The sequence below is a fragment of the Schistocerca piceifrons genome, chromosome 2, assembly GCF_021461385.2.
Source record: "Schistocerca piceifrons isolate TAMUIC-IGC-003096 chromosome 2, iqSchPice1.1, whole genome shotgun sequence".
Taxonomy (NCBI): domain Eukaryota; kingdom Metazoa; phylum Arthropoda; class Insecta; order Orthoptera; family Acrididae; genus Schistocerca; species Schistocerca piceifrons.
This window is the reverse complement of record NC_060139.1, coordinates 936,118,304-936,133,898: the sequence shown is the minus strand read 5'-3', so window position 1 is coordinate 936,133,898 and position 15,595 is coordinate 936,118,304. Positions and strand designations below refer to the sequence as shown.

Sequence of the window (15,595 nt, the reverse complement as noted above, 5' to 3'; positions counted from 1 at the left end):
CTTTCTTTTTCATCGTGTAAAGCTATCCATCCATTTTCTATCTTGTTCTCATCCCCTGTTTCAGTCCACTGTTGTGTAATATTCCCTCTGAAACTCTCAGTTATCTAAGGTTCTTTCAACTTATTGAGGTACCATCCCCTTAAATTCCTACCTTTATGATTTTCTTCAATTTTAATCCACAGCTCATAACATGGTAAAAGTCCACATTTACCCCTGGAAATGTCTTATAGTTTAAAATCTGGTTTCTTACCATTAGATAATGAATCTGAAACCTTATAGCATCCCCAGATCTTTCCACATACACAACCTTCTTTTATGATTCGTAAACCAGGTGTTAATGATGATCAAATTATGCTCCAAGCAAAATTCTACAGGATGGCTTCCTCTTCATTTCTTTGCCGTAACCCAATTTCTCTTCTTATTTTTCTTTTTCTTCCTTTCCTTACTATCTTTGCTGAAATTCTGGAATCACTCTTGAGGGATAGAATCTATTCACTGGAAAAATGCTGAATAAAGTGTTTATGCTGAATAAAGTGCTTTGAACTGAAATAAACTATGCCACAAAAAAGTTAATTTCTTACAAAAAAACAACAATCTTTCATTGTCAAGCCAAGCAATTTTTATCTTGCTGTCACAGATTGTATGAAGTGGCAGCCAAACGATTGTATATCTAGCTTTAAATGATGTTCATGGCTATATTCATACATTTGCGTACAGAATTATAATTCCATTAAACTTAATCAGTTTTTATGCTTAAGACATTCACATATATAGGTATATCTGGAATGAAGTTAAATATTTGTCCGAGTTTAAAACATCTCTACATCCATCTACATCTGTACTCTGCAAACAACTATGAAGTGCATGATAGAGGGTACGCCCCACTGTACCAGGTATTAGGATTAATTCTCATTCCATTAATTAATGGAGTGTGGGAAGAATGATTGTTTGAATGCCTTTGTGTGCTGTTATTAATCTAATCTTATCCTCACAATCCCTACTTGAGTGATAAGTAGTGGGTTGTAGTATATTCCTAGAGACGTCATTTAGAGCCAGTTGTTTAATCTTTGTAAGTAGGCTTTCTCAGGATAGTTTACATCTACCTCAAAGAGTCTGCCAGTTTAGTTTATTCAGCATCTCTGTGTTACTCTCCCATGAGACAAACAAACCTGTGACCATTTGTGCTTCCCTTCTCTGTAAACATTCAATATCCCCTATTAGTCCTGTTTGGTACCCATCCCACACACTTGAGCAATATTCCAGAATGGATCACATGAGTGATTTGCAAGCAATTTCTCTTACAGACTGCATTTTCCCAGTATTCTACCAATAAATCGAAGTCTACCACATGCTATACCCTTGACTGAGCCTGTGTGTTCATTCCATTTCATCATCATCATCAGTTATCTGCTATATTAGCAGGTCCTTTGCCTCTCCATTTTCTGCGATCCATTGCTTCCTTCTTAAGGCTGCTGTATGTTGTACCGTCCATCATGTCATCCAGTATCTGGAATCTCTTCCTTCCTCGCTTCCTTTTCCCTTCTACATAACCTTCTAAAACTGTTTTTATCAGTCCGTCATTCTTTCTTAATATATGCCGAATCCAATTTCTTTTTCTTCTCTTTATTGCATCTAGTAACTGTCTTTTCTCTCCCACTCTTCTCAGTACCTCTTCATATTTTACTCTGTCCATCCAACTTATTCTTTCCATCTTCCGCCATGTCCAGATCTCAAAAGCCTCCAGCCTTTCTCTGTCTTTTTTCCTCATAGTCCATGTTTCAGCGCCATATAGAAGAACACTCCATACAAGACATTTTATGAGTCTCTTTCTGAGTTCTCTGTCCAGACCGCTGCAGAAGATTCTCCTTTTCTTATAAAACGCCTCTTTTGCCATTGCTATCCTTGTTTTAATTTCTGTGGTGCACTTCCAGTCGGTGTCTATCCTGCTTCCAAGATACTTAAAATTTTGCACCTGTTCTAGTGTTTCTCCATTCAGCACAATTTTTATTTCCTTATTTCCTCCGATTGCCAATACTTTTGTTTTATTTGTGTTAATTTTCATTCCATATTTTTTTCCGTTAGTTGCAATGGTGTCCACCAAATCCTGTAATTCTTTTTCCCCTGTGGCTAGAAGGACCATGTCATCAGCAAATCTCAAGCATCCTACTCTTCTTCCTCCAATTTCTACTCCTTTGTCATCTAATGAGCATTGGTCAATCATATTTTCCAAGTACAGGTTGAAAAGAGTAGGTGATAAACAGCATCCTTGTCTTACTCCTTTCCCTAGTCTTATCCAGTTTGTACTTTCTCCTCTCACTTTAACTGAAACTTTTTGATTAAGGTACAATGAGTTTATAAGTCTTCTGGTTTTCCAGTCCACTCTCTTTTCCCTCATAATAGTCGCCAGCTTGACCCAAACCACATTGTCAAATACCTTTTCTAAATCGATGAAGCACATATATAGGTCTCTTCCTTTTTCAATAAACCTTTCTCCCAAGATTCGTAGGAGCCCTATTGCATCTCTGGTGCCTGTATTCCATCTAAAGCCAAACTGCTCCTCGCCGAGATTCTCCTCTATTACTTTTTCAAGTCTTTTATTAATTATTCTTAACATCACTTTGGTTGCATGTGAAATGAGGCTGATTGTCCTGTGCTCGCTGCATTTCTTGGTTCCTTGTTTTTTCGGTAATGGAATCATTACTGTTGTCAAAAAGTCCTCAGGCCATTCACCACTGTCATATATTTTATTACATAACCTCAATATTTCTCTTATTCCATTGTGGTTCAAGCATTTTAGTATTTCTCCCGGTATTGTATCTGTACCTACTGCTTTGCCATTTTTCATTGCAGCAATGGCAGACTTTACTTCTTCCATTATGATGGTCGGTCCTTTCTCTTCATCACTTACACTGTTGTGTGATTCAAGTTCCTGAGTTTCTGGTTTGCTATTTGTGTCATATAGCTCTTTTATATATTCTTCCCATCTCTGGAGGACATCGTCACGATCTTTGTACACTACCTCTTCATCTTTACTCAAAATTTCCATAGTAGCACTTCCTACTCTGTTTTGTTCCCATGTCATAGTCTTTACTCTGTTATATAGTAAGTCGTATCTTCCCTCCCTGTCCAGTTCTTCAATTTCATCACATTCCTCTTTTAGCCATTTTTTCCTAGCCTGCTCTGTTTCTCTTCGCAGTTCGTTATTTAACCTTCGGTATATCTTTCTTGCATCTTCAGTGTTCTTGTTTTTCAATTTTCTTCTCTCCTCCATCTTGGAAATCATTTCTTGTGTGACCCATGGTTTTTTGACCTTTTCCCTTTTACATATCCTATATTTTGCTGTCCTGCTTTAATGATTCCTTCTTTCAGCATATTCCAGTACTCGTTGGCATTATCAGGTGCTTCTTTGTGTCGTAATGTGTTTAGAAAGTCCCGAGACAGCAATTCTGTAATTTGTTCTTTGTTGGACCTTATCTTCTCTAGATCCCACTTCTTCACCATTGTCGCCTTTTTCAGTTTTTTCATTCTTATTTCTATTTCTGCCTTTCAAATGACTTCATACTTTAGCATTGATTGGACATTTGCATGGCACACACTTTTTAGGCAGTCTTTACTACAGCAGCTTTCAAGGATCCTCATCACACAGCAGAATGTGTTCAAGTTTTTGCTGAGATTGTCAATATGAGTTCCCCACCTGACATCCTGGATCCACAGCCCGAGATACATTGTCAGGTCAACTATATTTACAGCTTTATTTGACAATCTGATATTTGCAGTTTGTGGAACCTTTTCCTTGACGTTATGGAAGTTGGTTGCTACAGTTTGTCCTTCATTTATGACTGACTTATTGTATGTGAACCATTTTGCTACGCTATCCAATGTCTTTGTCATGTTTTCTTGTAGTAGGTTTTCTGATTTTGCAGTAATGACAAAATTTGTGTCATCAGCAAACTGGTAAGCATTTTGGCACTGTGTGTTTGTTTGTAGGTCATTTAAGAGTATATATGGGAGGAACAGCACTGGTCCCAGTACTTATCCTTGGGAACATCATATTTCATGTCTTGGGAATCTGTGTATGGTTTGTGATTCTGTTAAACCAATGTGTTGTATTTCCACTGTTTATTTCCATCCGCAAAGGTATGACCTGATCCAGTCATTAGGTGTGCCTCTGATGCCTAGTTGATTTAATTTCTGTAGGAGTGCTTCATGATCTATAATATCGAATGTTTTTGACAAGTCAAGGCATACACTAGTGATATAATCACCACTGTCCACTTTCTTGTAAATTTCACTTAGAAATTCATAGATAGTACTGTTGGTTGAACAGCTCTTTCTAAACCTGTGTTGTGCTTTGGATAGGGTTTGATATTTTTCCATAAAGACTGAAAGTCTTTTGTGGAAGACTTTTTCTAGAATTTTTGAGAATCCAGGCAATAGGGCAATTGGCCTGTAATTGTCAACTTCTTATTTGTTTCCTTTTTTTATAGTTTTCTCTTTTTCGTGCTTGAGATCCTTATTCCAGTTTTTACTCAAGATCTGTTTCTATTATTAGACCTCAGTCTATGTTTCTTTATTAAGAATGCAGTTTCATAGTACTTGCTAAATATTTCTATAACTCTGTTGGACTTTTCACATGTACTTCCATGCTCATATACTGCATTCCACGTTTCCTTAGCTAACAGTTGTCTGAAGGTTTCTATATTCTGTTTGCTTAGGTTTCGTTCTTCTTTGACTAGTTCTGCTGGCATTGTGGGTTTAGGTATTGGTAGTGTATGGAAAGAAATACACTGTCCATTATGGTCACTAAATCCTGTTTTTATGGTTCCAGCCTGGAAGCCATTTTTTTCTGCATTTATGAATGTTTAGTCAATAGTGGTCCAGGTAGTTTTGGTAATTCTAGTAGGAGAGATTATAGTGGCCTATAAACCATACATTGAAAGAATGGTTGTGAGATTTTGTTTTACATTTAAGTTTTACTGGTAATTTATATTGAAGTCACTGCATACTATTAGATTTTTCTTGTTAGCTTTAAGTTTTCTGAGTGCACTGTCTAGTTTCTGTAGGAAAATTGTGACTCTCCATCTGGGCTGCTGTACAGGTAAATTATTATTGTTTTAGTGATGTTATTTCTGTAACTGAAATTTCAAAGTCTTTTTCTTTTCACAGTATCTCTAAGGATTTTAAGCAGTGATGTTCGGTGCTACTTCTAACAAACATACATGTCCCACCATGGGCAGAGGATGTCCTACAGAATGATGAGGATGATGTTAATCCTGGTAATTTTGTGACTGCTAACATATCACTACTCAACCAATGTTCACTTAAACATACAACAGAAGCTTCCTTGAGCTCAGCTGACAAGAGTATTTCGAATTTCTTGATTTTATTCAGAAAAGATTGAACATTCTGATGAAAGAGCATGAATTTTGCACTTCTTTCAAGTTCAAGCATATGTAACTGACCACTTACCTTCTTTTTTGCCTGTTCATTTTCACCACTGGTGTCTGCTTGGTCTTCTTTTTCTGGTGAGGCCATAAAAAATCCTGGTTCCTTGTTGCTAGTTATCTTTTACAGTTTATTTGTTTTCTGACTGTGGACATCTTTTTCCCTGTAGCTGTGGTTTTATTTTTTGACATTTTGGTTTCGTTGCCTATCGGTGTCTCTTTTCTGTGTTTGTTCATAGCTGCAGAAGTTTCATCACAAATAATTCCTGAATTACATGTTTCAGGTTTTCTCAGACAGTTACTAGGTACTGTTTTTGTAGAGACTGGTTCTACAACAATTGGTTTTCTTGTAATGTGGTCAATATTCTGTATTAATTTTGCTAGCAGTTTACCAGTGAGCAACTTCCCAGTTTTGTTACAGCATTGTCCATGTTTCGTGAACAGTTCTCTTGATATGGGAAGTTCGAAGAATGTCACGTTATAATAGGCCTTGCATATTGTTTCAAACTGTCTATTTATTTTTTCAAGCTCCAAATTTATGACTGAGTTATCTTGCAGGTCGTCTCTGTGTTGCATGCTGGTAACTATGATGGTGGGCACTTTGAGATCGTGTAGTGTAGTTTTTAAGCACTGTGTAGCATGTTTGCCCTCATTCTGGTAAACATCATTGCTTCCACCCATGATAATGACTGTATCATTCTTAGATAACTCATTCAGTGAGTTACCGTTTTTTATTGTCTCTGTCAAAGGTGTTTTTGGTTTTGTTTTTCCTGTGGCCGTAAGTGACGTACTGTAATCATTTCTTGTTTCAGCATTTCTCCTGGAGTGGCTGTCACCAAGCATCACAGCTTGTTTTTTTAATGTTGCTTGTTTATTATTTGCTGGCATTATCTTGGCCATGTACGCTGAGGAAACGATGTTTGCATATTTTGCAGATGAGGTTAGGTTGCTTTTTGGAAAGTTTATTCTTTGGCTCAGTTTCTTCTTCAGCTAATACACTATAATTTTTTCCTGTCACAACTGTTGACAATGTATTGTCTGTGTTAAATTCTATTCACTTACTACCAATTGTTTCTGCGGGCCTGTTGAATGCTTTAAATTTTTCTTCAATAGTGTTTACATTTTCTTTTTCTTGTTCGATGCACACACTTCTGTTATTACTATGTGTATTTGTTCTTAATAGTTGTAGTTCTTCTTTTAATTGGAAGATATCATTTATGAGCATTCCCTTGACAAATTGTTCAGTATTTAAATCACAAGTTTACAACATCTTGGCTGTGTGCATGCACTGTTCACTGTCACTCTAACATAACAAATTTTTTGTATTGAGCCACTGGATGCAGAAAGAATGAATCCTTAGTTGGGTTTCAACACAAATTCGGAAACCTTTTATCACTCTTTCACCACATATACGGCAAGAAACATCCATGTTTTTGTTCTTAGGGTGGGACCCTGTGCAACGAGCACCTTGACGTGTCATCATATTTAAGCTATTATTTAATTTTCAAGATGATGTTGTTTTCACTAACAATGAACCACTGGTACTTAGATAGCTGTATACCCTACAATTTCTGCTGAAGAGTGTCTTATTCACTTCAAATCAACACTTAATTAGGAATCACTTTATTGCATGTCTAATATGGTAGCCAACTTGCTCTGAGTATTTTATTGGTGTATATGTGTCAGTCTGGATTTTTGGACATTTTACGAACACATTTCAACTTGACACTTAACGTGCACTTTTAATCGTCCCTAAGAAAAGACAGGAAACATTTAAAAAATGATGACAAAATATTTGGAAAAGCTTTACACTATGTGAAGGACTTTTCGTTGTCAACATATTTTGACATTCAGATGTGGAGTTAAAATTCAGACACCCCACTGTCTTGAACCTTGACCTCAATAGTCAACTGTAAGATCATGTTTCAAAGACATCTAATCATTTAATTTTGTCTTTTCAGTTCTCCATGTTTCCCACCCATACAGAGCTGTGGTCCTAACATAGCTTTTTATGACTGTTTTCTGACCTCACGTTTTATATTTCTGATTATTAGCAGATACTTCTTTTCATGCAAAACCATTTTGCCTTGTGCAGTCCTTACTTCTGCCTCTTTCTTATATCTTCCTTCTTTATCGTTCCTACTTCTGAGACAGACAAATCGTCTAACTCTTTGAGAGTTTCTTGCCCTAGTTTGACATTTAATAATCCATCATGCGCAACAGCTGCACATACTGTTCCCTTAATTTTATTTTTGTTTATGTGCGTGTTATAGCTATCTGTTAGAACACATTCCATTTCATTCAACATCTGTACACTTTTGGTGACCAATATTATGTCATCAGCAAATGGTGTAATGCTGACTTTCTGCCTGTATTAAACAACTCCCATTTTGAGATAGTCCTTTGCTTCCCTCATTGACTCTTCTATGTACACTATCTGATCAAAAGTATCCATGCACTCCTATATAATGTGGCATTGATCACTAGGTGTTATGAGAGATGGACCCACCACTGTAAAAGAAGATGGGGAGTACTGTGATATCCTGTTGTCAGTAGAGAAGCAGTAACAGCAGAGTGTGTCAGGCAGGAGAGCTCAGTAACTTCAAATGTGAACTTTTCATTGGATATCACATGAGTAACAAATCAATCAGGGACATTTCACCCCTTGTAAAGCTATCCAAGTTGACTGTTAGTGTAATAATAGTGAAGTGGAAACATGAAGAAACAACCACAGCTAAACAAAGATAATACTGATGTCATATACAGACTGACAGGAACTGTCACGCATTGCCGAGGGCGGTTGTAAAAAATTGCATGAAGTCAGAAGAAGGAATAACTTGTGAGTTTCAGAGTGTTACCCATAGTCCAACTACCACAGTGATGGCATATAGAAAGCTAAAAAGAATAGGGTACATTGGTTGAGCAACTCTTCATAAGCCTACATCTTTGTGGTCAGTGTTAAGCACACTTTAGGAAAGAAGCCTGTGGGTGACTGGAAATGAGCAGTGAATCATGCTATACTTTGTGGCAGTCTTATGAAAGGGTTTGGGTTTTGATGATTGCTTGGAGAATGTTACTTGCCTTCATGTGTAGTAACAACAGTGAAGCATTGAAGAGGTGTTAAAAGGTAAGGGGATGTTTTTCAGCCACTAATTCACTAAAGTAAATGCCAAATGCAGAAGAATATGAACACATTTTACGGTGTTATGTACTGCCTACAGAAGAGGAACAGTTCGGAGATGGAGTTTGTTTGTATCAATGTGACAATACAGTCTGTCATAAAGCAACGTCTGTGAGGTAGTGTTTTGTGGACAATAACATTCCTGAAGTGGGCTGTCCTGCCCAGAGCCCTGACCTGAAGCCAGTGTAACACTTTTGACATAAGTTAAAACAATGACTTCAGTCCAGATCCCAGCGTCACTACATTCTCGTTTTCAGCTCTTGAGGAAGAATGGGCTGCCATTTCTCCATAGACATTCAGACACCTCCTCGAAAGTGTCCCAACAGAGTTGAAGCCATCATATTACGGTAATATCCACTAATTTTCGGCCTCTTGTGTCATTCCGTCAATGCTCATTATTTCACTCTGCTTTGGATACCCTTCTATCCCTGTAACTGATACCACACCCTAAGAAAGGAAAATATTTATTCCAGAGTACTGGACACCATGTTAAAGTGTTTACAGTACCACTGTTGCTGGAGATGAATACTGAAGATACTATCTCTTCAGAACTGCGTAATGAACATAGTTAGGTATGCCTTTAGGCGCCCTCCTGAAATAGACAAAAGAGGTAATCTTCATAGTATCTACACATCATTAAACACACAACAGCACAAAACTGTTTTAAGGGAGACAAATTTAACACAAGATAAAGCAATTTTATTTTCATTTATTCATACATACCAGTATGTCTTCATGGAAAAGTTAAAGTCAAAGCTAAGACAACATGGAATGAATTAGTAACTCACAATTTGTCCAACAGCCACCATTGTGGCATTGTAGAATAACAGAGAATTAACTTGTATTGTGTTCTAAACAAAAAGAAATATCAGAATAATTTGTTTGTGGATTGGATACCTATTAAATAATTAAAATTCTTATAGCACATAAAACATCTGAAACTTTGTCAAATAATAATTTATAGTGCATAGAGGTCTGTAAGCTTATTAAGTGAGGCATTTGACTTTTGACTGTAAATGTGTGCATATTTGCCAGGTAGACAGAGATAAACCAACTTTTGGAACCTGGGTTTATTCACATGGTTAAATGAAAAGAAAGTTTTAAAGAAAATGGGATTCTAGAATTGTATTAACAGGAAAGTCACTCATTTATTAAATGGAGGTACAGCAGCACAGAATGAGACAGAACTCAACAACAAAACACCAGCAATATATGAGGTTTCCAAATCTGGTAAGGACGTCAACAGGTTTGAGGTTTGGGAAGCAATGAGTATGAAAAATGTAGATAAAACTGATCTTAAACTGGTTTAAATCACAATTTAATTATATTTGTAAAAAAGGTCAGAATAATAAATAGGTGAGTGAAAGAACAAAAGAAAACTATAAATAATATTGTGTGTGTTTTTCTTTGAGCTTAGGTCCACAGTTTTCATGAATTTCGAAAATAAATGAAAGGTTGTGTCTGTGTGTGTGCACTTGCCTTTGGGCAAGTGCATGTATGAGTAAAATGAATAATGTAGAAGAATGCAGGTCAGCAGAAAAACAGAGCAGATTCGATAGTGGAAGGTAAAGAGAGGCTAAAAAGGTGTGGTGAAAATACCGGGTCTGAGTAAGGATGCCTGGTGTGAAATGTGAAATTTCAGCTCAAAAAAGAATTGGACGACAATGGAAGAGATGTGTGTGTGGAGGAGGCCAACATTATTACTGAAAAATATCCTCCACGAAATTCCAAGCTACTAATGCTGGAAATAAAATCCAAGACATCCATGTGCTGAAGCAGACTTTGTGCTAACTGTTATTGTGCTATAGATAAAGTACTCTCTGTTGCCAATAGAAATTTTTGTCTGCATCTACACTTTCTTGGCGATTGTTGTCATACTGACATAGAAAGTCCATCTGGTAAATAGCTTATTGATTTTAGATAATCATTGGCAGGACTGTGGCATAGAACAAGTTTTGCAGTGTATATTTTTAACTTGCCAGCTGCTCTCTCTGCCATTTCAAATCTCTTGATTTTCCCAGGACTCTTTCCGTCAAATGAAGGAAGTCCAGATTCTGAAAGCTACTTATGTTCATAAGGATTGTATGTATTTATAATTCTGGTGCTGTCAGAGAGAGATTAATCTTATAGCTTCTTCTGTGTGCAGTCTCATGTACACTCTAAGAAAACTCTTGGTGAGATGACTGTACAGATTAGCCAAATCGATAGAAATAAAATGACATCTGTTGTTATTGAATGCTTTCTTCTTGCTCCCACCTGTTAACAGTTACCACTTTGAAACATTCAGTACCAGTCATTGTATTTAGATTTCTATCAATTCAGTTTTTCCTGTCTGCCACCTCACTAAATACTGATGCCACTGTTAATTTCAATATGATTAACAGATGACAGAAATCAGTGAATGGAAACTCCAGATAGGAATATCAGCAATGCAGGAAAAGACAGATTGCTACTTACCATAAAGAAGAGACATCAAGATTCAGACAAGCACAGTTAAAAGTCTCTCACATATAACTTTTGGCTACAGCCTTCATAAGTAAAACACACACACACACACACACACACACACACACACACACACACACACACACCAGCAAGCACACCTCATGCACACACGACGCGAACTCATGGCCCCGAGACGCTGGAGTTGGCGGGGTTGTGTGTGCGTGAGATGTGCTTGTCTCGTGTGTGTGTGTGTGTGTGTGTGTGTGTGTGTGTGTGTGTGTGTGTGTGTGTGTGTGTGTGCGTGTGTGTTTATTTTACTGACAAAGACTGTGGCCGCAAGCTATATGTAAGTGTCTTTTAATTGTGCCTGTCTGCAACTTGACGTGTCTTCTTTATCGTAAGTAGTAATCTTGTCTTTTTCCAACATTTTAGGTGTTAGGAATTTATTACCTTACTCCACTGTCAGCACTTATTCTATGGAACTGTTTCAGATTGCAAGACTGGCGCTGCTTGTGGTGTCATACGACTGTCCACACGGCCTGCAGACCTTTGCTACCAGTTCACTGCCTACTGGGACCGAGTCGCCTCAGTGTTGTACCACCAACTGCCTTACATAACGCTGGTCAGTACAGCTTTTAATTGAATTTACTCATGCAGAATATCTTGAGGATGTTTAAATTGGTCTGATATACTGTTGATAAACAGGTGTAATCATGACATTACTACACATAGTTAACATTCCAGAATGTATCTTCCACTGCGCAGTAAAGTTTGTGTTGTTTTGGAATTTTCTAATTGATTAAAATGTATGCTGGAACCTTGATTTCACAGTCTACACTCTTATCCCTATCTTTTCTTCCAGGAATGCTAGTTGTGCAAGGTTCACAGGATTACTTCTGTGAAGTTTGGAAGGTAGGAGATGAGGTATTGGTGGAAGTAAAGCTGTGACAACAGGTCATGAGTTGTGCTTGGGTAGCACAGTTGGTAGAGCATTTTCCTGCAAAAGGCAACCATCCCGAGTTTGAGTCTCAGTGTGGCACAATGTTTTAATCTACCAGAAAATTTCACATCAGCACATATTCCACTGTAGAGTGAAAAATGCTTTCTGGAAACATCCCCTGAGCTGTGGCTGGGCCATTCTCCACAATACCCTTTCTTCAAGGAGTGTTGCTCCTGTAGGATTCGCAGGAGAGCTTCTGTGAAGTATGGAAGATAGGAGATGAGGTACTGGTGGAAGTAAAGCTGTGACAACAGGTTGTGAGTCTTGCTTGGTTAGCTCGTAGAGCACTTGCCCATGGAAGGTAAAGGTCCTGAGTTTGAATCTCAGTCCATCACACAGTTTTAATCTGCCAGGAAGTTCCAGTGCTGTTATCGACTCAGCCATTCATGCAAAACTCAGATTCACCCTCTCAGCTTTACTTCAGACAGTCTGTCCCTCTTTCCTTCCAAACTTCACAAAAAGTTTTCTGTGTTTACTTTTCTGGGTTAACACTCGTGGAAGAAAAGACACTGTGGAGATATGGCTTAACCACAGCCTCGGGTATTGTTTCCAGAATGAATATTTCACTGTGTTGAGTTAAGACAAAGTTCAATATTCCATCTACACAGTGTTCATTATAAATCTTGTGCCAATACTTTTCCTATCATTTCTCCCTAAACACTATGTTTGAGACACTGTTAATGACTCTGTGTAATAATACTTTTGTTCTTTGATCTGAACCCAGTTAGTCAGAATATTTTATTGTTAACATTTGATGACCATGGCTAGATAAACCATGAGCTATTGCTTCACATGATCATTCCTCTTTAGGACCTTCACTGTGTGAAATAATTCAGAGCTGGGCATCAACAACTCTATGTGTCATTAGTCAGTACTAAGTGACAGAAAAATCAAAGTCTCCATAAACAATGATTCCCATATTTAGTCTGCCATAGTGTCGTTAAACTGTCTCTAGCTTTTTATTTTTTTGGCAGCTTTAGATTTTTACTACTGATTGTCTGTAGAGTGTCAGTACTATTAGGTTGTGTGTTTAGTGATCACTGTTGTGGCACAGCATTTAAAGAGCTGTTGAGCACAATATTCTTGAAACTGAAGACTCTGGGATTAAAAATCAACTTTTTGTAGAAGAAGTCCCTCCTCCTAAATCACTGCCACTACAAGAGTATGATATTAGCTTATATAGCTTTCATCCAACAAGCTGTATCTGCTCCATTTCATAGATTTCCATGTGATGTTCTGATAAGCACAACACATTTGCTGGTGATCCATCAGTTCTTTAATTTTACAGTATGTACATTAAAAACTTAGTCTTTTTTGTTTATGGGGCTTATAATGTTTTGTGGGAAGCAATTAAATGAATTTTCTGTAAGATCGATGAGCATGAACAGGCTGGAGTATTTTGTTTTACTAGTATCTTTTTTAACTGTAACTGTATTGTTGGATGTAAGCTCCACCAGTTATGCAAAACATCATTTTTTCCAAGCTCCAAAAAATGTTTCAGCACCTCTGTGCCATCATCAGTGGGTTTCTGTTTTATTTAATCTGTAATGTGAACATTTTTCCTAAATGTTTTTTCTGTAGCTCTGTCTTTCAGGAGAAGATACTCTTAAAATGCCAAGGAAAAAACGTTGAAAAACCCAGATATAATATGGCTACAGCTTTGACTAGATGAGATTATTCTGGTAATTAACCCTGCAAGTAAGCTCTCACTAGAAGTATTCAAGTGCAAATGATAAGTGGAACCAAAATTTCTTTGTGATGAGGAATATAAGTTCTACTTCTTTGTAGGAGACTTTATGTATTTTATGAAATTCAGTTAACTTTTTCAGGCATTATTAAAAGTCCACAGTTCCATTATATATAAAAATCCAGAATTTTGTTTACACTCCTTTCTAAACTTGATAGTGTCAGTTCTCAAGCAATATGTATTCCTCACAAGAATTTGTGCCACAGATGCTTTAAAGTGTGTGGAATTTTCTGTATTGTGTACCAGCAAGTGGGTGCACTATGCTAAATGAAGCAAATGACAAGCTACTGCTATTGTGAACTTCTATTTCACCGTGTGCAAAGCCAATTAGTGACAATTTGCTAACCAACTGAGTTGCAAAGAAATTAACAGCTAATGTTAGTAATGAGTTGAGCTCTATGCAGAGGGCCTTGCGCCATTCACAAGAGAGTTGCTGAACTTACTGATCTGAACCACTCATCCCATTCAGATATGAGTAGTAAAAGATGTGGTAAGTGAATATTTATGAGAGAAATTAATTATGTTCTTCAGATTTTACAATTTTATGTAGGTTTGGAACAACAACAATAATAATAATAACAATAGTTTACAGAACATCCATGTTATTGGAATGACTGCTATCTTTTTTTATTGTGTTTCCACATGTTTAAAAACATTATTAGTAATTGATAGGCTACCATTTGATGGTAATACCTGTTTGAAGACGTCTTTGTAGAAATTACAAATTTGAAACCGAAGTATCTCCTTTTCTCATCTTGTTTAATGCTGCTTAATATATATTTGATTCTTTTTTTGCTTTTGTCAAAGTCTCCATTCCTGTAATCTTGATTATGATAGGATCGTGTAATGCTTTCAGATGAACTGAGGCAACAGCACCTCTGTCGGCCATATAAAAGTAGAATATTGTCGTAAGTGAATTCAGTTAACATAATTTGAAACTAAGGAAATGTGATACCATTTTTATTACTGTTGGCCCACTGCAAGGAGTGTAAATACAAGTCATTTGTGTGATAAAGTTGTCTACTATTGACTTCCTTCACTGTAATGCCTTGGTTTTCATAACAAGCAGCAAAGGGATTGGGCGACCACTCATGGCGTGTAGTGTAGAATAATATTGCAAAATTCATAAAGTAGTATGATACTCCTGATGTGAAGACACTGTAGTGCAGCTGTTAATGCTAACAATAATGTGTTTCTGATGTGACATTACCCAAGAAGAAGAAAATAAGAAATGAAAGCGTGTAATTTTGGAGTAAAGGTAACAACTCCTCACACACTGATGATTCTGTACAAGCTTAATTATGTGTGTAGATAGTTCATCCACCCTGGGAATCGAGAATCTTGACAACTTTTCCCTGTTATTGATATCTATACAGGGCAAGAATCAAAATATGTGACATTAATGCCTCTGTCTTTTGATTGCACTGACTTGGTAGCTTAAATGTTGTACACTGCAAGAGACCTTGGATCTTAGTATGTGATATAAATTTCACTTTCATAAGTCTACCTGTTCCTGAGAAAAAGGGGTCCTGATAGATAGATAGACAGACAGACAGAAAGTCATATAACATGACAGAAAATACTTTTTTCATGTTATATAATTACAAATTAACTGTTTTCAGATTTTTTTCCATTACTTGTACTGTGAAACTTTACTCCTTTTCAAATTTCATGATTTTAGGTAAACAGGAGATTTTGATGAGTGAGTTTGCAGGAATCAAATTATGTGTCATAAATTGCTATATCTTTTGATTGCACTGACAAAGCCACTTAAATTG

At 36.9% G+C, this 15,595-nt stretch overlaps 1 protein-coding gene across 1 annotated transcript in view; it reads left to right on the top strand.

Annotated features, from left to right (window-relative positions):
* Window positions 1–15,595, top strand: part of LOC124777768 (diacylglycerol kinase eta) — a 583,415-nt gene that overhangs the window by 260,246 nt on the left and 307,574 nt on the right. The window contains exon 6 of the mRNA XM_047253274.1: window positions 11,562–11,692. Within this exon, the coding sequence (XP_047109230.1) occupies window positions 11,562–11,692 (131 nt within the window). The remainder of the gene's footprint in view (window positions 1–11,561; window positions 11,693–15,595) is intronic.